General features: G+C 34.4%; 1 protein-coding gene across 5 annotated transcripts in view; it reads right to left on the bottom strand.

The window, feature by feature from the left end:
* Nucleotides 1–24,505, bottom strand: part of RALGAPA2 (Ral GTPase activating protein catalytic subunit alpha 2) — a 374,367-nt gene that overhangs the window by 163,113 nt on the left and 186,749 nt on the right. For all 5 annotated transcript variants that reach the window (XM_074209342.1, XM_074209345.1, XM_074209344.1 and 2 more), the window contains 6 exons: nt 23,665–23,773; nt 17,216–17,326; nt 14,295–14,363; nt 14,045–14,179; nt 12,121–12,304; nt 1,519–2,287 (listed from right to left, as the gene is read on the bottom strand). In XM_074209342.1, the coding sequence (XP_074065443.1) occupies nt 1,519–2,287; nt 12,121–12,304; nt 14,045–14,179; nt 14,295–14,363; nt 17,216–17,326; nt 23,665–23,773 (1,377 nt within the window). The remainder of the gene's footprint in view (nt 1–1,518; nt 2,288–12,120; nt 12,305–14,044; nt 14,180–14,294; nt 14,364–17,215; nt 17,327–23,664; nt 23,774–24,505) is intronic.

Below are 24,505 nucleotides of genomic sequence, written 5' to 3'. Positions count from 1 at the left end.
AGTTCATTATTTTAAGAAAAAAAATGAGTTGTCTTTTGAACAGAATATTAGAATATTCTCCTTGATTACTTGTAACTTTTATCTATTGGTCCTAATTCTACCTAAATTTGCCTTTATCTCTAGAACATAAACTCAAACTTTTCCACATGAATGTCCTTTAAATAAACGAAAATTTATCCTCTAAGTCTTCTTTTGAAAGGCAGGACATCACCTTGTTTCTTTGTTTCATATTGGAGATTTTACTAAATGTCCTTTCAGGTCTTGTTCATATTTCAAAATTCTATAACTTCCATAAAGTAGACAGTACAAATACTATTATGCCTACTTTAGATATGATGAAGCCAGTGCTCACAGATGTTAAGTGACTTGCTTAAGGTAAAGAACAAATGATCGCTGGTAAATGTTGAGTAAAGACTCAAACATACAACATCTCAAACTCCATGTTCTTATCAGAAAATTCTCACTAAGCAATTGTATCAAGGAATTCTAATAATTGACAGCAACTTCTTAAAAACTATAAGTAGTGTCAATGCAATACAAAAATCAGCAATTTAATCAAAGAAATATAACATCCAAAATTAAAGAAAACTGCAAACACACTGAATAAATAATTGAAAGAATGCTAGATACTGCTTTCAAATCATATTAAGCCCAAGTACTAGGACTGCAACTCTTTATTTCGCTAACATTCTAAATTTAGTAAAAGTATCCACAGCTTTCTTGTGACTACTAAAATAAATTTAAAAGGTGAAAAATAAAGAAAAGTCTCAAAATTAGAATGATTATGATAAAAACCATAGATTAATGTGTTAAATAAAATAAAATCAACCTTTTGCCCCAGCAATACCACTACTGGGTCTATATCCTGAAGAGATGATGAAAAAGGGTAAAAACATTATTTGTACAAAAATATTTATAGCAGCCCTGTTTGTGGTGGTAAAGAATTGGAAATCCAGTAAATGTCCTTCAATTGGGGAATGGCTTAGCAAACTGTGGTATATGTATGTCATGGAACACTATTGTTCTATTAGAAACCAGGAGGGATGGGATTTCAGGGAAGCCTGGAGGGATTTGCATGAACTGATGCTGAGTGAGATGAGCAGAACCAGAACACTGTACACCCTAACAGCAACATGGGAGTGATGTTCAACCTTGAAGGACTTGCTCATTCCATCAGTGTAACAATTGGGAACAATATTGGGCTGTCTGCAAAGGAGAGTGCCATCTGTATCCAGATAAGGAGCTATGGAGTTTGAACAAAGTGCAAGAACTATTCCCTTTAATTTAGGAAAAAAACAGATATCTTATTGTCTGATCTTGTTACCTCTTAGACTTCTCTTCTTTAAGGATATAATTTCTCTCTCATCACACCCAATTTGGATCAAGGCACAACATGGAAACAAAGTAAAGTGCTTTCGGGGGGGGGGGGGGGCAAGAACGGGGGGAAAATTGTAAAACTCAAATAATATCTTTAATAAAATGAATCTAAAAAAATAAAATCAAACAGTGGGTTCATACCTTCTGTCCCAAGAATTCATTCCTAAATCATTCAGCAGTAATCTACAGAAATAAAATGGACCTTGTGGCTCAGAAGGAACTGGCTGTTCTTGATTGGGAACTTTCATTGTAACATCAGACCCGCACCTATGTACATATTCCTCTTCTTGGGCATTCTGATACAAAATTGCTTTGATGATCTCTTTTTCTTGGTAATGACTCATTCCAAATGGGGGTGGTGAAGGAGCATTTAAGTTTAGCTGGGATGGCAAAAGACATTCAGGGCTTGTATTGCCAATATTTTCAAGTAATTTGTCAAGTACATCATCTACTTCTTCAATTTGAGAAAAATCTTTTTCAGGTTCAAATGTCTGCTGTCTACTGTCAGAAATCACAAATGAATGATTCTTCTTCCTCTGTGCAAAGCAGCCTTCTAAAGGTCCATATAATATTTTGCTATCCCAAGAATACTTTCCAGAGATATCTCTCACAATAAGCCTGACATCAGAGAGGGCACCTGAGGGCCTCCCTTCTGCTCTTTCTGCAGGAATCTGAAGGTAAGACATAAGGGTATTGTCATTAAATACAAACAACTGCAGGTTTGGACTTCTGAAGACTTCAGAAGAGAGCTCAGGTGACTCAAAATAGGCATTGTCATGGTTTTCACTAACAAGGCTGTGAAGAATGGCAGGGCCCCCACTCAGTGGATAGTGACTCAAGTGGTTTACTAGATGTGTCATCACCATACGAGCAGTCAGAGGTATTAATTCCAAACTCCTCCTCCGTTTTTCTACAAAAATAAATAAAGATTGATCAGAGATGGCAAAAACCTCTCATTTAAATCAATACAAACATATTCCAAATTTAGTTTATGGCTTTTTCTTTACACTTTGGCAGACCATTTTCAATTCTGTCGTGGATTTTTTAAAATGAAGTCTCAAATGTGCATCTTTTGATTATCCAAGTAGTTGCCACAACAAAAAAAGTCATTTGTATTTGGATCTTGAACTGTATTTTCCCTTAGAAACACTGTTACTAAATGGCAGGTAAGTTTCAAGGCAAATCAAGAAAAGCTACTTCATTAACAACATTTATTTAGAATCCACTATGTAAAGATACCATTTTAAATATTAGTTATCAAAAGAAGTTCAAAAAGATTCCTTTCTTTGGTATATCTAAAATGAGTTCTTTAACCCATTATACCTTTCAATTAAATTCAACAGACATTCATGAGGCAAAACCTTTGTTCAATAGAGTCTGCTGGGGGGGGGGGGGCAGCTAAGTGACGCAGTAGATAGAGCACTGGCCCCAGAGTTAGGAAGATCTGAGTTCAAATTTAGCCTCGGACACTTAATAATTACCTAGCTGTGTGACCTTGGACAAGTCACTTAACCCCATTGCCTAGCAAAACACACAAATAAACATACAAAACAGAGTCTGCTAATTACTGGAAATGGTAAGATTAAAAAATGAAATATTTTCTGCCATCAAAGAATTGACAGGGTAAAAGTATAAGAGAAATAACATAATCAATTATGGTAGAATTATAAGTTAGAAAAAGGAAGCCAGTGAGTGAGGATGAGGAACTGAGAAGTGAAGTATCAATTCTTGCTGAAGAAATCAGAAACATTTTCATGGAGAAGAACATACCTGGGCTGGGGTTTTGAAAGAAGTCAAGGACTACAAGAAGCTGAAATGCTTTGGAATTGTCCATTATGTAAGAATGGCCAGGATAAAAGCCCAGAGAAGAAGAGCAAAGGACAAGATCAAGGGATGGCTAGTAGCAGAGTTTGGCTGAGTCAAGGAGGAATTGGAAAACAGCAAAAGAAAACAGGAATCCTTTCAAGTTGGAGTCAGAGGAGACTAAAGGAGAGACTAAAAAGTTTTAGCTAAATGTCAAAGCAATGTCATTTGATCAAGGTAATTGGGCAAAATAACAACACAGGATCATAAGATATGGAACTGGAAGGGTCAAAAACTGTGTATTAAAAAAATGACTAGCAGTGGTGGAGGTGTAGTGAGGGAGAGCATGGAGGAGTCTGACTCTAGTATGAGCTGAAGTCTTAATTAAGGTGGTAGTAGTGGAAACTAAAGGAATAATTAAGAAACTGGGGCAGAAAAATGAACAGAGCTTGAAACCTGACTGAAGGAAGAGAGAGAAGTAAAATGTGTTTAATGCTCTAGAGTAACTATGAGAATGATGATACCAACAACAACAACAAAAAAAAAAAGGAAACTGGGAAGAGGAACAGGTTTAGCAGGAAAGATAATCATTTCAGATAGGATTGAAGCAGAGGCAGAAAAAAGACTGATGAATTTATTATTGTTCTTTCCTGGAATGCTTCAACTGAATTAACTACCATTTAATCATATGACAGAGAGAAATTATTACGGGGAAAACTAGTTAGAGGTTCCACCTAAAATGTCTTTAAAGAGTTTTCCCCAAATTTCCAAGGTTTTTCTCACTAATGAAACAAAAAAAATAAAATATATTATTTTGTTAAATTTCATTCCTATATAACAAACCCATTTTAAAAAAATTCTTAACATTCTTTTCTTTTTAATTTTGAGCGCCGTATTCTCCCTCTCCCTCACTCTTCAATTCTACTCACTGAGATGACAAACAATATTACAATTATATATGTGAAATCATGCACATTTCCATATTAGTACAAGAAAGGGAAGAAGGAGGAAGGAAGGAAGGAAGGAAGGAAGGAAGGAAGGAAGGAAGGAAGGAAGGAAGGAAGGAAGGAAGGAAGGAAGGAAGGAAGGAAATTATATTTTAATTACCAGTCAGAGTTCTTTAGTTCTCTCTAGAGATAGGATAGCATTTTTTTCCATCATGAATCTTTTGAAACTGTTGTGGATGACAGTATTGCTCAGAGCAGCTAAGTCTTTCACAATCATCTCTACAACATTGCTGTTACTGTACACAATGATCTTCGGGTTCTCAATTCACTATGTAACAGTTCACATAGACCTTGTCCATCATTTCTTATAACTCAATAATACTCCATCATAATCATATCTTGTTCAGTCTCTCCCCAATGGATAACCAATTCCTCAGGTTTCAATACTTTGTTATCACAAAAAAGAGCTACTAAAATATTTTTGTACATATGAATCCTTTTCCTTTTTCTTTGGTCTCTTTGGGGGTACATATCTGGTAGTAATGGTATTGCTAAATTAAAAGTAATGCAGTTTTATAGTCCCTTGGGCATAATTACAAATTGTTCTCTAAATGTTTGGATCATTCCATCAAGAATACATGGATGACCCTACTTTCCCTCATTTGTTCTAGCATGTCATATCATCTCTGATTGATGTGAGTTGGTACCTCAGAGTTGTTTTAAATTGCATTTCTCTAATCATTAGTGATTTAAAACTTTTTTTTTCTATAACTACACATAGCTTTGATTTCTTCTGTTCGAATCCTTAGGCCATTTATACATTGGAAAATGATATTTATTTAGTATCTATTTTCTTTCACATTTTTTCCAGAAGTTAGAGTTATAAAACTTATTTTCAAAGAGCTACTATGATTCAAATTTGGAAAAAAATTAAATTATAGAAATAGGAGAATCTAATTCAATATTTCAAGTATTGAGGGAAAGGACTGAAATACTATAAATGCAGTAAGTCCCACTGCTAACGTCAGTAAGTATAATTCTTTTATAGATTTATTCCTATTCGATTTTAAGTTACTTCATAACTGTCCTCTGTCTGGCATTTAAAGCCTTATCAACTTGAGCCCTTTTTAACCCTTCAGTCTTCTTACACCTTATTCTCCCCTGACGAACTCTGTGGTAACAGTGGTACTGGGTCTCTTTGCTATCCCTCAAACATGTTAATCTACCTCCAGAATCGAGGAATTTTCACGAGCTTTTCTTACCCCTAACCCCAGCTTGGAACAGTCCCCTCCACTTTTCTGCTTCATGGCTTCATTCATGTACTAAAATTTTACCTCCTACAAGAAGCTTTCCTGAATAGTCCTTAATATCAGTAGTCTTCTCTCTACTCACAATATTCAATTTATCCTATATCTTTCTTGCTTATAGAGTTGTTTTATGTTGTCTATAGGATCCTTAGGATATAAAGGTAGTAGTAAGAAATATTTATTGATTGCTGTAAAGTTGGTGATAATTAATGTTCCTTAAGTATGTCAAAAATAATATCACAAATAAGTGCTTGTATTTAAAAAAAAATTAGCTGGAAATAGCCAGGGTGAGCAACTGGGAGGAGAGAGAGAATTGAGATGAATGCACACCCAACATAAGAAACATTGTGTACTTCATAAAATGACAAAACTATCTAACATTTATTTTTATCTCTCTGCTTTTAACAGAATGTACCCACTCAGCAATAAGTATCTGTGTACAACACCACATTTTAATGTTTCTAGCTTTTCTATTTTACTTTCTATTCAGGATAAAAATGGAAAGATTTAAAAAAAAAATTCAAAGGTATAAGAAACAAAAATACTTTCTGGTATCAAAGAATTGGGTTAAGACAAATATCTCCTAATTTTCAGATGACACTAAAATCTGCCACACAACTGCCAAACCAGGGGAGAAACTAAAGATACAAACAAGATGAAAAAATAAATTAAACCAGGTTTCTAAAAGGACTCTAAGGCAATAATAAAACCTTGAAAAAAGATTTAGGTGTCATTACAGACTATTACTTTAAGCACATGTATGAATGCACCAATTTCAATAAAAAAGGTCAACAACATGTTGGACATAATTTTAAATGATGAAAGAACCACACTATTTTATACTTGAGAAAAATAATAGTGTTTCTATCCTTGAGATTCTGCCTAAAGTTACAGAAAACAAAATATGGTAGATCCAGAAAATAATACATAAAATGAACAGGAAAATGGAGGGTGGTCAACAAAAGGGAAAATTAAAAAACCGAAGCAAATATTCATACTTATTCATATCTTCTACATGATAGATATTGTTAGGTATTACAAAAGAGTCCCTTTTTAAAGAAGTCAAAAATCCTTGCCATCTTTGATTAGGCTGAGAATGAAAAATCCATTGCAAATTAATCAAAGAGGCATCTATAAGCTCATGTTATAAGTAAGGCATTGAGCTAGGTACTAGACATGGTTAAAGTAAATACAATTATGAAAAAATATAGTGATCATCTGACTTTATTTTATTACAAGATTTTTATATAATAAATCAGAAAGCCTGGTTCTAAATCCTGGGTACAACATTCACTAGATGTGGTCAATGAGTAAACTCTGTGGTCCACTTGCTTCATTTGTACATTGGAGATTCTAACAATTTGTGCCTCTCAAGAATGTTTATGACTAAAGAGTTTTAAAATGAGAAATAACCGTAAGGGAATTTAACTCACCAATCACATGTTATGAACATTTATCTTTGTCCCAATTGTTTTTATGGAATGAGATGGAATAGAGAAGAAATCGATTTTTGTTTTTATCTTTTTTTTAAGCTTTATTTAAGGCTTTGGGGTTAAGTGATTTGCCCAAGGTCACACAGCTAGGCAATTATTAAATGTGAGCTTGAATTTGAACTCAGGTCCTCCTGACTCCAGGGTCGGTGCTCTATCCACTGTGCCACCTAGCTGCCCCCCAGAAATTGATTTGTGTTAATTAAAAAAAGTTTTAAAAGAAAATTTTAAAAAGGAGTTATTTAAAATTTGCTAATTGCTCTTAGTATTTGTATCAAATTTTGAAAAAATAGGAGAATTCCTAGAAATTGGAGGTAATTTTGGTTACTCAGAAGCATTTATTGAGTGCTTATTATAAATGATACTGTGCTTAAGAAATGGGTATACAAAAAAAAAGGCAAAAACCATTCTCTGCCCTTGAAAAGTTTATATTCTGATATACGAGCATGTTGCTCATATATGTGTGTCTAGAGGGGGAAATTGGAGATATTTTCAGAGTAAAGGCACTAGCATTAAGAAGGATCAATAAAGGCTTCTTTTAGTAGATAGAATTTTAGCTAGGACTTAAAGTAAGACAGGGAAGCCAAGAGGCAGAGAGAGTCAAAGTGAGAGAAAATTCCAAGTATGAGAAATTGATGGTGAAAATGCATGGAGTCAGAAGATGGAAAACCTTATGTCAAGAAGAGAGGGGCAGCTAGGTGGCACAGAAGGGGCAGCTAGGTGGCATAGTGGATAGAACACCGGTCCTAGAGTCAGGAGTACCTGAGTTCAAATCCAGCCTCAGACATTTAATAATTACCTGTGTGGCCTTGGGCAAGCCACTTAACCCCATTGCCTTGCAAAAACTTAAAAAAAAAAAAAAGAAGAGATAGGATTCAATTGGATGTTAAGAGACGTTAGAGAGAAATAAGATAAAGGGGAATAAGTTGTAAAAAGATTGGACAGATAGGAGTGAGCTAGATTATAGAAGGTTCCAAAAGTGAAACAGAGGATTTTATTTGAGGCTAGAGATAATAGGGACTCAGTGGAGTTTACTTGAATAAAGGAATGATATTGTCAAATGTTCACTTTCAAATGATACTAGCTGAGTGGATGATGGAGTAGAAGGTGGAGAGAACTGAGGCAGGGAGACCCAGCAGAAGGTTATGATAGTCCAGCATGAAGTGATGAGGGAGAGACATTACAAAGATGGAATGATGGACCTTAGCAACAAATTGTTCACAGGAGATGAGAAAAAAGGAATTAAAGATGATGTGTGAGCCTGGGTGGCTGGAAAGATGGTGGAATTCTCTAGCAAAGTTTGGAAAAAAAGTATGGGTTGAGTTTAAGATGACTGTAGGACAACCAGTTTGAGATGCAAGACTGGAGGTCAGGAAAGAGGTAAAAATTGAGTAAATAGATAAGAAATATTGTCATAGAGATTATAGTTGAATTGATGAAAACTAGTCAGACAAGAAAAAAAATACTATGGGAAGAAAAGGACTCAAGACAGATTTGAGGGGGACACTCATGTTGAATGAAGAACCATCAAAAGAGATTGAAAATTAACATTTTAAAGGGTAGGAGGAGAAACAGGGGACAAAGTGTCACAAAAATTTATAAAAGAGCGTAACTAACAGTGTCTAAAGCTACAGAGAGATCATGGAGGAGGATTGAGAAAGGTCCATTAGATTTGGCAATTTAAAGTTCACTGGCAACTTTGGAGTATGCACTGTTAATTGAATGATAAGGTCAGAAACCAGATTGGTGGGAGTTAACAAGACAATGAAGAGAAAGGCAATAGCAGCACCAATTGAAGATGGTCTTATCAATAAATCAAGCTACAGAAGAGAGAGGAGAGATACAAAACGATAGCTATAGGACAGACAAATCAAGTTTTGGAATTTGGGGGATAGACGAAACATGGAGCTGTGTGAAGCAATCAGGGAAATAGTAAGTAGGGAGAGATTTAAAATAAGATGGAGAGTGGAGATGACAAGAGGAAGCAATTTTCTTCTTTGAGGAGTGGGGGTTACCTTGGTAAGGAGAATGGCCATCTCTTTATGTGAGACAATGATGGAGGAGATAATGAAGAAGGCATCTGAATGATATGAGGAAAAGGAAAGGATATTTTAAAGACTGGCCTTGGTTTTTTAAGTGAAATAGGAAGCAAGGTTTTCAGAGGGTAAGGAGAAGGGAGGCTTAAAGAAGGATGAAAAGACTCAGAAAAGCTGCTGTGATAAGAAAGATAGGGAACTGATTAAGGGGGTATGAAAGGATAAAAGGAATAATTTTTAAGCTGACCAGAGAAATGATTAAGCCAAAGGCTGTAAAGGATAGTACATAGCTCTCTCCCACTTGTTCCCTTCCTTCTTTCACAAGACCACCATCCCAACATGGCCCAGAATCACCTTTTTCATGGATTGCTTCAAGAACTTCCCAATTAACCTCACTGGATCCAATCTCACTTTATCTTATTCAGTTTCCAGATTGCTGCCACAGTGCTCTGCACATAGGAGACACCACATAAATGGTTATTCCCCCCCTTTCTAATGTTCAAGCAGAAGTGATATTAGTCAGATGTGTACTTTGAAAATAATCATTTGGCAGCAATCTGGTAATCATGAAAAATTAAAAGACCAAAAAAGAAAAGTTTGTAGAACACTGGGAAGATAGTCTATGGAAGATTTATAGATCTAGGAAAGAATTCCTCAGAAAGCATAAATGAACTGCAGTATGCAGATGTCTATACATGTATAATATCATAGATCCATTAAAATGCTTAGACATATTTGTAATATATATATACTTAATGGAATAGTGAGACATTTTCAATTGAAAATAATTCAAAAACTTCATTTGGAATCAAAAGGAATTACAAAGAATCATTAGCCAATTACTGTTTTTATTTTATTTTATTTTTTTTTATTTTATTTTATTTTAGGTTTTTTCAAGGCAAATGGGATTAAGTGGCTTGCCCAAGGCCACACAGCTAGGTAATGATATTCGGGGGACATATCCAACTAGATTCAGAGTTCTGAGAGGAATAGGGCCATAGAAGCATCAGTGATCACTGAACAACAAGTTTCCCCCAATTCTAATGAAGCAAGGAGGAATAAAAAAATCACAAGATCTTGTTTGGATCAACTGAAATCCAACCACATGAATGTACTGGTATTAGTAGTGATGGGTTGCACTGGGTGAGATGAAGAAAAATGAATGGAGAACAATGTGAAAAATCAGAAGGAAAGATCTTTTCAGCACACAGACACACACACAGACACACAGACACACAGACACACAGACACACAAATAGATTGAGGACCATGGATTCTACCACAAGTGGGAAAGGAAATACCATACTGAGTGGAGTAAGAAATGAAAGCAGACAGTGGAATATAACTTTAAAAAAAAAATCAAAGGGAGAGGAAGAGAGCTAAATAAGGAGAGGAATTAGAGGTTGAATTCAAAACAGTTAAATATATAAAAAGTTCTTATTTTTAAGTTAAATATATATTATAGACTAATGGAATAATGTGTCAGGAAACACCTTTTATTGACCTGGCTCAGGTCCATTAGGATTGCTGATTCTGGTTTTAAAAAAATCAAATTTCAGGGTGGCCCCTAAAAAATACTAAGTAGTATTTTTCACTGGACTGTACAAATGTGATTATTCTAAAATTTTACATGAATTAAAGTGGGGAGGAATAACTATTCTGAGGAAAAATTGAGTTAGGTTTGGGTTTAAAGGGAAATTCTTGCTTTCTTCACTGAGGTTCATAAACTTGAGTTTCAAAGACTACATAATAATGGCAAATTTAGCTAAGGAGAAAAAGGTATTCAATACAAATCAAATCTCCATATTAAATTCAGGGTTCTTACATCCTTCTCCATTTCTCCATTCACATGAACATTCCCCTAACAAAGGACCTCATCATTTCTTGCTGAGACTACTGCCAGTTTCCTAATTAGTGTCCCTGCCACCTACCAAATTAATAATATGAAAGTAAAATTTCTTATAAAACAGTTCTGACCATGTCCCTTCTCTTCTAAAGCAGACTCCTGAGTGGCATCCAAATACCTTCAAAATTAAAAACTCCCATTTGGCATGTAAAGAAAGTCGGACTTTCTTTTTCTCTAGCCCAAGTAACCCCCCCCCCACATGCAAAACACACTCTTTCTATTCAAAAAGGCCTCCTTATTTTTTGTCCAGGTACACCAAACCATCTCTCTCCTCTGGATCTTTGTGTAAGTAAGCTATTACCATGCATAGAATTCTTACCATTATCTACTGAACTTTGCACCTAGAGAGGGATTGTAACTTTAGTTCAAGTGTCATCAATGAAATATTTTGCTTGATTCTTTCAAATAATACCACTTCTACTGCCTTCCTCCACAGAAATGATTTTGCATATGCTATTTTTTTATCTGGGTATATGCTGTTTTTAACATGTAGAAAATAAGCTCCTTGAGGGCAGGGACTGTTTTCATTCCTATATTTGAATCCCTAGTTTGGCATAGGGCCTAGTACTTAATAAATGCTTCCTGAATCAAAGAGTTATTTTTATATCACCAATTAAATACTTTCCACCCGCCCTCCCCCCATGTGGGGCAGCGTGTCGTAATGAGTAGAAATCCAGGCTCGGAGCCAGGAGAAAATGAATTCAAGTACTTCCTCTGATACATGCTGGCTGTGTGACCCTAGGCTGATCAACTAAATTTTCAATGCTCTAAGCAGTTCTATAAGACTATAAGTTACAAAGAAAGTGCCAACCCATATTGGGAAAGGGATTGTCTTCTAAAGGAATAGAAGTTCCTTATAAGAGTTAAATCACAGGTCTACTGCCTATTCTTCATCTGCATAGACCAGATAGAGTAAAATCTACAGGGATAGATGAGAAAGAGCAAAAAGCAAAGAGGAAGGACAAAAGGCTGCACTGTGCCACCTCTTAGATGCAGAAGGCAATCAGACTGGTTAAAATGAAGAAAAGCAAAATCAGGTGCTCAAAACTATCCTCTGTACTAATAAACACACACAATCTCTGAGCATGAAATTTCCTAAATCCTTGCAATCCTGGTAGAACTGATCAACTGAGAAAGATTCTGATTGAATTTTGATGTAGAGAAACAGCAAAAAAGAAAAGTCACTGCTTTTTGCTAATCTTCCCTACCACAGTAGATAATGTGGTAAGTCCCTGGAAGTGGGGAGTTCCTCACCTTCAGCAACTGTAAGTAGGTTCCCCAATTCTGTTGAGGAATGGTACTGTACAGGCTCAGAATTCCGGACATTTGCCAGTGACAAAAAAGGATCATAATCAGAAGATGAAAGGTCAGCCAGCGTCAATGTGTAATGACTTTGTTGGGTATATGTGCTTGAGCCAGAAACACAACAGTGCAAAACCTATAAAAATATAATGGAAAGTGGGATTACAAATGTGATTAAAAGGAAACAAAAACAAACTAAAAGGTCATCAGGAAGGCAACCTAGTTTATAAAAATTAAAAAGGTCTCATTTTACCCTTTTGAAATTATGTCATAACAAGTACAGCAAGATCAAAGGAAAACAAAATAAATGACAAGTTGTCCTGCTCCCTAAGCAAGATTACTATGTCTTTGCCTACAAGATGAGAATAAGAGCAGATTGAGAGTGAACAACTATGTTGTACATGTGTACTAGAGAAAGAAATTTTACCCATGGGTTGGGAATCGAGTTGATTGGTAGTAAAGTTAAACTAAAGGAAATAAAGACCAGAAGTCTTTCAAGGTCAGTTACAGTTCAAGAAAAATATTGATATCCCTTGTGAGCCAATATATACATATTTGATGACACCAAGAAAAATAGCATAAATTAAAAAGATCCTACTCTAAACTAGAAAAAAATGGATTAATCTTCTTAAAACACATGATTAAATGCCCTGAATATCAAGTATTATTTAGAAAATGTGAATAATTAAAGGTATTCTCTTTCTGGCACTTTTGAACATATGTAACCATGAAAAAAACTACATATATAAAATTATTTCAAGTTGGGAGGGAAGGAAGGGAGGGAGAAAAATGTGAAACTGAAAACCTTGTAAAAAAAGATTGTTGAAAACTTACCACTTCATGTAGCTGAAAAATAAATATTTTTTAAGAGATGCTAAGAAACATTTTTAATTTAAATACAGTAATTAATATATTCAAGTCTAAAACAGTTCCATATTATAAGACTAATGATGTGCAACCCATATTCTTTGGAGAGTTTGGCTGTAGAGTTTTGCAACTAACTAAAATCATAAAATCAGCAATGGTAAAACTATAGCCAAGAAAGCAGTGTAATGCTGTTAAAGCAACACTTATTAGCATATGTAATTCATTTACTATCATTGAAAAGTCATTATTATTAGTTAAGATGAAAGAAAATCTATCCAATAAAAATAAACTGGTATCAAGGCCAATTCTTTGCAAAAAAATAATTAGTCATGTCATTAAATCTATCCTTACAAACAAATATCATTTTAGAGAAACAACAATTGAATGCTTAGATAGTGCCTTGCACATAAGGATTTAATAAATGTTTGTCTACTTAAAGCAATGTAAAATAGTGCCTCATTTAGTTAATTTAGTTTGTATTGAAGATGTAAATTTATGTGCATTATAACCACAGGAACAATAGGGGATTAATGAAATTCTAATTTAATTAATCTCTCTCTAATTTAATTTTTGGACATTTAGGTAAGAAATCATTTCAATATTTTTTATCCAGTCCTTAAAAGATATCAACTAAAATGAGTATTTCAACAGTCAGTCAATCAGCCAGGAAACATTTATTAAAAGTCTAGTATGTTCTAGAATGTGCTGAGCACTAGGGATTCAAAGAAAGGCAGCCTAAGTCCCTGCCCTCAAGGAACTCACAATCTAATGAAGGTGACAACATGTAAACAACTATGTACAAATAAGATGCATACAGGATAAGTCAGAAAGAATCAGTTGAGGGACAAAGCTGGAACTAAGAGAGATTAAGCTCAAGAAGGTAGCATTTTAGCTGGGACGTGAGGGAAGTTTGGGAGCACAGATGAGGAGGGAGACCTACCAGGTAAGGGAGATGCTATAGTATGTCCTCAAGAGCAATTAGAAGAGCCAAAGAAAGCCATCAACTCACCCTATAAATGTAATCTAGTAAGGGGGCTTTAGATGAATGCTGGTCTTCAACAACGGTAGACACTTGATGCATCAGGGTTTTCATTGGCAATGCCATGCACCAATCCAATAAACAGAGTAAAAGAGAAACAATAAACTGTAAGAAGAAATAGGCAGTTATTTATGACACACTTCTTGTGCTTCAGCACAAATAATGCTGCATTTGTATGTGGTCAAAGAGAACGTATTATAGATATATTAGTGCCACCTACCTTTTTATCTGTCTCCACTGAAGAATACTCAGCACTTGGTAAAAGAAATGCAATTGTGGCCACAAGGATCTGCAGACCAGAGTAACAATTTAGAATTAAAGGTTAAAAGACATCCTCACCACAAAAACCTAACAGCTCAAACTCCTGCCAAACTTACTTCTACTGGAAGAAAGCTATACAAGCAAGGAGGGAATTGAGGGAATTGGTAACAGGGTATATGTAGAACATAGATCCCTGCTAAGTCAGTTTCAATTCTAGTCCAGTTCTTCAAAAAAAAATTCAAAAAGAAAATTTGTGGAAGGGCATGGTGAAGGGGCAGCTAGGTGATGTACTACATAGGGCACTAACCCTGGAGTCAGGAGAACCTGAGTTCAAATCTGGTCTCAGACACTTAATAATTACCTAGCTATATGACCTTCGGCAACTCACCCCATTGCTTGGGGGGGGGGGGGGGGGGGGGGGAAGGAGAAGAGCACAGTGAAGGCAGTAATCCGTTCTGCTAAGTGTACCCTCTTCTTAACTTCTGCCTCCAAACTTGTAACATTAATGAAAAGTTATAAATTACACAGTATCATGAAGATGCCTTTACTTTTATCTGCTGTCTCTTTGGAAAAAGCACCACCAGAAATTAATGTTTTTCTTTTTGATACTCAAGGCAACTCATTCTTTAAGCTGCAGCTTCCTTTTGGCTTCCAACCCTAGATGAGGCCAAAGAAGAGTAAAGTAAACTCATAATTGAAATCTGTCTCTGGTAAAAGAGTGTGTGTCCAGCCCTCAGTCTTTTTTTTCTCTTCTTTTATCATGCATTCCTACATTGACATTTGTTTGTCCTTCATCCTTGAAGAAGGCCATGACATCGGGAAGGTGATGTCATTTCAAGCACATGAATTGGATTTGCTGGGGGGGGGGGCCCGCAGCGCCTGTGCTAAGTCACCAGCCTCACTTTCTCCTCCAAAACCATCCGGGTCCAGTGGCCACATAATGATCAGGATCACTGGAGATGGTGCTGGATGCAAGGTAGTCAGGGTTAAGTGACTTGTCCGAGGTCACACAGCTAGTAAGTGTCGTTTGTCGGTTGTCTAAGGCTGGATTTGAACTCCTGTCCTCCTGACTCCAAGGCCAGTGCTCTATCCACTGTGCCATCTAGCTGCCCTTACTACACTGACAGAAAATCAGAAGTAAATGTCTAGGGCTGGCATTTCCAAACATTGATTTCTCTTAGTATACTGCATCATGTAGCAATTACCAAGAACCAACAAATTCTGGAGTTGCAATTAAGCTACCAGGTCCCTGATGGGAATGTGACCTTGGGCCAGGGAATATATGTGCAGATTAAGCACCCCTGAACGGAGCCAGTCATTAGTGTAGTATATACTTGTACCCACTAATTATTATTGTCATTCTAGAGTTTAACAGTTTTATCAGTGACTTGATTAAAGGCATCTTTTGAAGTTGCATCAAATTTGCAGACAAAAACCAGCTGGGAACAACAACACACCAAATTACAAGTCTAAAAAGATCTTGGCAGGTATCTGGCCAAAGTGAATAAAGTAAAATTTAACTGGGATAAATATAGGATTTCAATTGAATTTTTATAAAAATCAATGGCCTAAGAACAAGATAGGGGGAAGCATGTCTAGATAAAAGTTTGCCTGAAAGACATATAAAAATTTTACTGAACTGTAAGCTCAAACTGATTCAATAATGTGATGAGAGGAAAGAAAATTAATGAAATATTAAATTGTATTATGCAACTTCAAGGGATAAAGAGGTAATTACTCTGCTCCAACCTGCTCTGGTTGGAAAGCATCTGGAATACTGGACTGAATTATGGGCATCACATTTTAGGTGGGATATTATTAACTGGAGTGTTCAGAGAAGGGAAGTCAAGAATGAAGGGTTTATGGGTATGTTTAATGTGGAATGGAAAAGATCTGAGGGGATGTGATAATTATTTCTTAAGTATTTTAAGATTTATCACCTGGAACAGTAACTAGACATGAGTTCTGCTAGATCACTGGATACAATGCGCAAAGACATGGAATGATATATTTAGGTAGATATAAGGAAAATCTTACTAACACTTAGAGATATACAAAAGTGGAATGGGCTTTCTCAAGAGGTTTCTCATCATTAGAGGTCATAAACTAAAGGCCACATGACTACTTAAAATTCTTTGTAAAGAATAGGCTAGATTAAATAGCTATTGATGTCCTTCTCAACTGAAAAATCTGTATTTTTCAATCCTATGATAACAAAGTAACCAAATTTATAGCAGGGATTTTTTTCCCCATGAATATAAAGGGAAAAAATGAAAATCTACATCCTTTGAACAATAAGGTATCTTCTCAAGTAGAAGCATCCAATCAGCTGCTTCTTATTTACCAGCATCATCTAAACTGTTCTCTGAGTATAAGGATGTGTTAACGAAAGATAAATTTGTTTTAACTTTTTAAAAAATTTTACTAGGGAAAAAACTGTCTTCCATTACAGATTATTTCCTTTATGATTATTTAAAATCAAACTGGGTCAAAATCTAATGAATTTTAATTATCTTATGTATATACACATCCACATATGTGTGTACATGTATATATAAATACACACACAGAGACATATATGTATACTATATATACACACATATGTATTTGTTGATTGACCAAGTGGAAGGGGCTGCCCCAGGAAACATCAGGCTCCCTCCCTTGAAGTCTTTGGGCAAAGTATAGATGACCACTATTGATGCATGTTGTAGAAAAGGGAATTCTTTCTCTTATATGGGTTGAACTAAGTCATCGATGATATCCCTTCCATCTGTAAAAATTATTTGATCCTTTCCCTTTATCAAGTTTTTACTTCTTGAGTAATACAATATATAACATAAAAAATAAAGTTAAATTTTAACACTGCAAAAATACACCTACTTCAGTAATTTTCCGTGGCAGAGAGTTTTCATACTTCTGAAGTTTTTCCCAGTAGGACACAAGCAACTGAAGGATATCACAAGCTACCTGAGCCACTACCTTATTAGGAAACTACGAAGGAAAAAAAAATATTAAATCAGTATCACTTAATGGAAAACAAACACAAATGTAAATATACTAATAATAATAAGAATCTTTTTAACTGCTTAAGATATTTATTTTTGCACAGAGGGAATAGATTTATTATTCTTTTGAACACATGTCAATTTGTTTGTCCATAAAATAATGATACTGGATATAATTTGACTTTTTTTCCTTGTTTCTGTTTGTGTGTGTGTGTGTGTGTGTGTGTGTGTGTGTGTGTGTGTATCTACCTCAAGTCTTACAATTGGATTTATTAGGTAATCACATCCCATAAATAAAACTGATATTGTATTCTCTAATACTAGGATTCTTAACTTTTTCTATGCCATATTCACTTTGAATAATCAGGTGAAGCCAAAAGATCAATCTTCAGAATAATACTTTTAAGATAAATAGGATTACAGAGGCAACCTTTTAAGATGAAATTTAATTAAATTTAAAAAACAAAGCAAAGTCATGAGCCTCAGGTTAAGAATGCTTACTCTAATTAAAAGAAATTAATTACATATGAAAATCTAACTGAATAGTTCCCACATACATCAATATATTTATAGAAACACTTTTTGTGATAGTAAAGAATTACAAATAAAATAGAAGCCCCCGACTGCAAATAGTTAGCTAAAAAAATTGTGATTCACAAATATAAGAGCATATAACTGGCTTTTAAAAATGATGAATATGATGAATAAAAGAGAAACATGGAAAGACTTACATGAACTGAAACAGAGTTAAATAAGTCAAGAAAACAGTACATAAAATTATTATATCAAGGTAAAGAGAAAAAAACCACAGCAATCAAAAGTTGCAAAATTACACTGAGTAATTGTGGCTCCAAAGAAGAAAGTCCCAATTCACTACTTTGTAGAGATAAGAGATCCACAGGTATTGTATACTTCATATATTTTATATTTCTTTCAATGTATCAATCAGTTTGTTATTTTTTTCTTCAAAATATTGTTATACGGGCATGAAATGGGGAAAATTTTGGCAAGGGATAAAACATCAAAAAAAATTTTTAAGGAAAATTAACTGTAAATTTCACCGCCCTTATCCAAAATCACATGGCTTAAAATTCAGTCTTAAAATAATATTACAAAGTCAAACTGGATTTTGAAAAATCATAAAAAATAAAAAATATTATTCCTATAATTCCTATAATCCTATAATTCAAATTTGACACACACACACACACACACACACACACACACACACACACACACACACATCCCTGACAAATCATATGGCATGTAATGCCCCCTGACACACTTGGATGAAAAATGCAGAAAACAGGATTTCACAGCTAAAATACTTTGAGTGACATTATTTACACTGCCTTGGGCTTAAGTATTTGTGAAAAAATGTAACCAGGATTTTCTAGAAGATCTATGTCTATTACTACACATAGTGATGCCAGAATTTCTAGCACTGCATAGAGAGCATAGTTATAATAAAGTAGAAGAAATCTTAGAAATCATCTAAATTCAACATCTTCATTTTATACATGAGGTGCAGAAAGTCACAAAGGGACAAGAACTAGAACTAAGACTTAAACTTCATATCCAGTGCTCTTGTCACTGTACCACATCATCACTCAATATCAAGTACACATAAGATGAAGAAGAAAAAGATTTAGTTCATTTCCAAAAGGTCTTCTGTACTTATCACCAGAATGAAGCCGTTTATTCTAACATCACCAATGCTAAAATCATTGATCTTTCCTAAATCCTCCTTACTCTTTCTGTAGTATTTCACAATGATGACTACCTTTTTCTTCTGGATACTCTTGCCTCCTTAAGATACCATATAAAAACTGTTATGGTTTTTATCTCACCTTTGAGACCAATCCTTCTCACTCTCCTTTACAAGATGACCATACATGTCTCTATGTATGAGTGTATTCCAAGACTCCAGCACAGATGCTTGTTATCAATAGTTGCCATAAATTGAACTATTATCTCTATGCAAAAGATTTTCAAAAGTCCACGTGTCAGCCTTCACCTCTTTGGAATTTCAATCTCGCATTTCCAAATACCTGCTCAATACCTCCTATGTCCCAACAGGCAACTCAAACTCAATATATCCAAAGTAAGAATCATCTTTGCCCCTAAATTTACCTCTTCTCCTTATGTACCTGTTTCTGTTGTAACACCAGTCTTTCTGTCATCCAGGTTGTAATTTAAGAATAATCACCAAACTCTTCATAGTTACTTACATCACATTCATTCAATTGGAAAGTCAAGCCAAGTTCAATATCTTGTTCCAACCCTACTCTCTACTTGCATCACCATATTTATCTAGACACATTATTTCTAATATGGACTACTGTAATACCTACTAATTACTCTCTTCTGCATTTAGTAATTTCCCTTTCTAATCCATTCTCCAGATAGCCACTAAATTGTTATTCCAAAATCCTCTGCCCTTCATAAATTTCCACCCCTTTCCATTCTTCTTACACCTTATACCCTCCCTAGTAGTTTTCAATCAAAGCACACTGGGTTCCTTAACAGCTTCAGAAACAAAATACTCCAGACGTTGAGAGTTTTCACCAGTTGTTCTTTATATCTGGAATTCTCTCCCTTTTAAGTCCATCTCTGCCTTCCTTCAAGTTCCAGTTAAAATTCAATCTCTGCAGGAAGTTTTTCTAATGACTCTTAAATTCTGTGCATTTCTTATATTGATTACCTTTAATTTATCATATATTATATATATATATATATATATATATATATAGTGCATTACTGTTTGAACGCTTTAAGAGCAGACATTATTATGCGCCTTTCTTTTCCACCTATGTTTCTTATATTAGATGATTTGTAATAGGTGATTAATAAATGCTTAGTGACAGACTGACTTGGTTTCCTACTACCACTAAGATAAATTATAAACTTCTTTCTTACCATTTAAATCTCTTCACAATCTGATTCTCAAGTTTAATCAATCATTACTTTTCTGCACAATTCTCTGTTCCTGTCAAAGTATACATTGTTTTCCCTTACATGGTATTCTGTCTCCTACTTCTATGTCTTTCCAGGCTGTCCCATATAGCCTAGAATGCCTTCCCTCCTCATTAACTCTGGGAAACTCAAGCCTCGAGGATCATTTTGGGTACCATACCAATACTAGGGTACAATTTCCTTCAAGAGATCTTCTTTGGGGCGGAGACAAGATAGCCACAAGAAGGGATTGAGTCTTAGGAGCTCTCTGATAAAACTCATCAGCTAAGGACTCTAACTAAACTTTCAAGAGACAGAACCCACAAAGGGACCTAGTGAGGCAGTTCTCCTACTCGAGAGGGGGAGGGGGAGGGGGAGGGGGAGGGGAAGGGGGAGGAGAGGGAGAGGGAGAGGGAGAGGGAGGGAGAGGGAGAGGGAGAGGATTCCCTATGATAAAATGGAAGGTCAATGAAGGTACAGATTTTCTCACTTTTATATCTATATGATTAGCACCACAGAGCTGTTAGATGATTAATAGATGCTTCCTGAATCTTGGTAGAATGACATGTTCCCTTTCTACCTCTCTCCCTTCCCAAAAGCTTACATTTTGATAAGCATTTTAAATTATAGGTAGTGCTATCCTCATATTAGTCTGTTAGAGGCATAAATAAAGTAAGTCCTCATTATTCTTGCTGAAAAAAAGGAGATCAAAATTAGGCTAACTAGTCCATAGTTACACAGCTAGTAAGGGGATGGCATGGAAATGGAAACAACAGCTCTCAGTTTTGTGACCTGAATTACATCCCTATCCCCATTTCCATATGCTCACAGATACCACACTTCCTATAAAGACATATTTTTTTTCCATTTTTTCATTGTAATGCTTATCAAAAGTAAGTAACTAGAGGGATCTTGAATATCTTGGACTATCTCTGGGATATAAATGCAGGTCCCAGGGACACTGATTATCCATGAGGGTAGTGATTTTTCTTTAAACTCAAGAGTTCTTATTTTTACTAAATTTAGAATTCTAAAGGGAGTTTTGATACATTTGGAGAAGACCAAGCAGGACACCAATTTCATTCAAAATTCTCTTCCATCTATAATCCCTTAAGATAAGACTATAAGGTCCAAGTTGGATTCATGGAAATAATATTTTTAATTAATGAAAATTATGGTTTTTTTCTTCTCAACACTTATTAGAAAAAGAAAAAACAAAAGTCTTGAAATAAATATGGAATCATTGTCAGTCACTGCGATGTTCAGAGCTTTTAAGTCTTTTGAAGTTATTTGTTTTTAACAATATTGCTGCTATTGCGTAACTTTTCTGCTGGTTTTTGTTCACTTAATTCTGCATCAGTTCATGCAAGTCTTCCCAAGTTTCTCTGAAACTAACTTTAATTATTGACACAGTGATATTCCATAACATTTATATGCCATAATTTATTCAATCATTCTAGAGACTAGAACCCTGTAGTTCTAAATTCTTTCCTAGTACAAAAAGTTACTATAAATACTTAAGGTACAAATGGTTCTTTCATCTTTCTTTGATTTCCCTGTGATATAGGCTTAGTGGTTGTATTGCTGGGTCAAAGGGTATGTTATTTGAGTAGTTACATATTGCTCCTCTAATTATACTGCTTTCATAGATTATCTTTCAACTGTATAAGAATGAGGAAATTATAAAACTTGATGACCTGTTTCTATGAATGCTTGAGTTGGCTACTTTATAAAGGAAAAAAACTCCAAGATTTTAAAATATCATTGATGATGACTTAAGAACACATGCAGAGGCTTTTAATGCACCTGCAAAAATGCATAATCTTGAGATTGATTAGGAAAACATAATTTTTCTAAACATAAAGTATATTAACCCAGTAATTCAATATTAATAAAAATATTTTGAAGATACAAAATAGAAGGTGATACAATATTAAAGAAAACGTAAGCCTCCTTGTAGTCTCAAAAACTAGCATGACACTTTACACATAGAAAAGACTTAATGTTTCTTGAGCAGAATAGATAAACCACTAAATTATAATTAAGTGACAATAATTTTTAAAATAAAGGTTATTTCCCAAAAGAATTCTAATTCTCATAATCCAATATACAACTTTCCCATAATTACATTTGAAAAGTTATAGAATCTAGTTGTGTGGACTAACTTTTTAAAACTCTTCACAATCTGATTCCCACTCACCTCTCCAGATGTATTTCCAATCTTTTCCATTTATGCACTCCTAGATCATATCTAGTGGAACTATAAAACTTCTCCATGAATATGTGATTCTAATCCCTTTCTCTGGACTGGAGAATCCTCCTTCATCATTCCCTCAAAGACATTCTAATACCCTTTAGAGAGTAGTTCAAGGTGCTGCTTCCTCGAGTCTTTTCCAACTCTCCCTAGGTTAATAAGTGCTTACCCTTTCTTGAGGGCACTATTTTGTATATGTATATGTATATGTATATGTATATGTATATGTATATGTATATGTATATGTATATGTATATGTATATATTTATTTATTTATTTATTTATTTTAGCTTAACTGATGCAAATTTTTTATTCTCTCAACTCTCTAAAGCCTATCACGGACTTGCCACAAAATCTTTTATGTAATAAGGGTGTAACAAATGTTTGCTCAATTGAATTGAATTGAATTACAATATGATAGTTTCAAAACCTAGGTTTTGTTAATTAAAAATAATCTAAATTCATTATCTTCAAATTGAACTACTGCATTTCATTAGTAGCAAGTGACTATTCTACCTAATCTCCCCCAATCCCCCTTTAAAAGGGGGGGGGGGGGATAAATGAAATGACAGCTCTTCTTTAACAAATTTGAAATAGTTTTTAGACTACATCAGTACTAGACATAAGATTCTCCTTCTATGATTCTGCTAGTTCCAATAATACTGTAATAAACTAAGCAAAAATTTTCAAATTCCACAATGATGTAAAGCTGCATCTTAGCAAGACAGTCTCTAAATTATGATCCATTTACACATAAATGATCTACACATAAAATTTTTTGTTCATGTCTCTTTGCTTTACCTCTATTCGCCTAGTGCTGATATAGGAGCTAGGGCTTCTCAATGCCCACACCATTGCTTATAAGAGATTTATCTGCTGAGGAAGTAGGAGCCAAAAAAATAAGAGGATAAATATTAATACCTAAGACTTTAGTTACCTTATGTGCTAGGCATGTTTGGTAGACTAAAGGGTAAGTATGAAAAAAGTGAACAAAAACAATACATTGGGCATTCATTGGGAAAAAGCAGACACAATTCAAATTTCAAGTGCATTTTTAAAACCTAAAATATACTTGAATATTAAGATTAAAATCATCAATATATATATATAGATACCTTTAAAGTTACACCTACAACATTGATTGCAGCCTTTACTTTTGGGTGGTTTGTACATTGAATAAGCTCTTCACATATCCAAAGTCCGAGACAGCATACAGAAATACATCTTTAAAAAAAGAAAAATTTCTTATGAAATTGAAAATATTACTGGTATATTTTAAATATATTTATATAAAATGAAAAAAAAATAAAGTGCTCTTTCTGTGGGCTGATTTCCAAGGAAGTCATAAAATCAGGTTCCCTTTACCATGAAAATATTCAGTGAATACAAACGATATATTCTCTGTTAATATTCATGATGCACAATTAAAATATTTTAGTAGAAACATATGTTCAATATACTTTTGTCATGTATGAAAGAAAATGTAATTTGAATGCAATTTTTTTAAAAAAATCAAAAGCTTCACTTAAACATAAAAACACTGTTTTCTTCAGATTCAAATTTTAAAGAAACTAAGATTTAACATACATTTCAGAAGTTATTATTACTTTAACAAAACACATAAGATGTAGGAAAATGCTTTATTCAAGCAACATTATCCTTTACAAATTATCTGATTATCTATAAAATCCATCCCAAATCTTTTTTGTGTAAAATCTTGACTTATATTCTTTGTTAGTTACTGTTCAATCCAGAACTGGCATCATTTGTGATAGAAGCACTGTCCTTTTTAAAACTTCTTCAAGTATGTAAAAATATTCTGAAATTTATTTTCACTAACATTTTAAGTTTTTCAACAGAGAATTCATTTAAATATCAATACTTATATTGCTTTATCTATGAATACATTAATTGCTAATACCAACTGTCCTGATAGTCAAATATCATAAGGAGAGC

The sequence above is a fragment of the Macrotis lagotis genome, chromosome 1 (assembly GCF_037893015.1).
Source record: "Macrotis lagotis isolate mMagLag1 chromosome 1, bilby.v1.9.chrom.fasta, whole genome shotgun sequence".
Taxonomy (NCBI): domain Eukaryota; kingdom Metazoa; phylum Chordata; class Mammalia; order Peramelemorphia; family Peramelidae; genus Macrotis; species Macrotis lagotis.
This window is presented reverse-complemented; position numbering and strand designations above follow the sequence as displayed.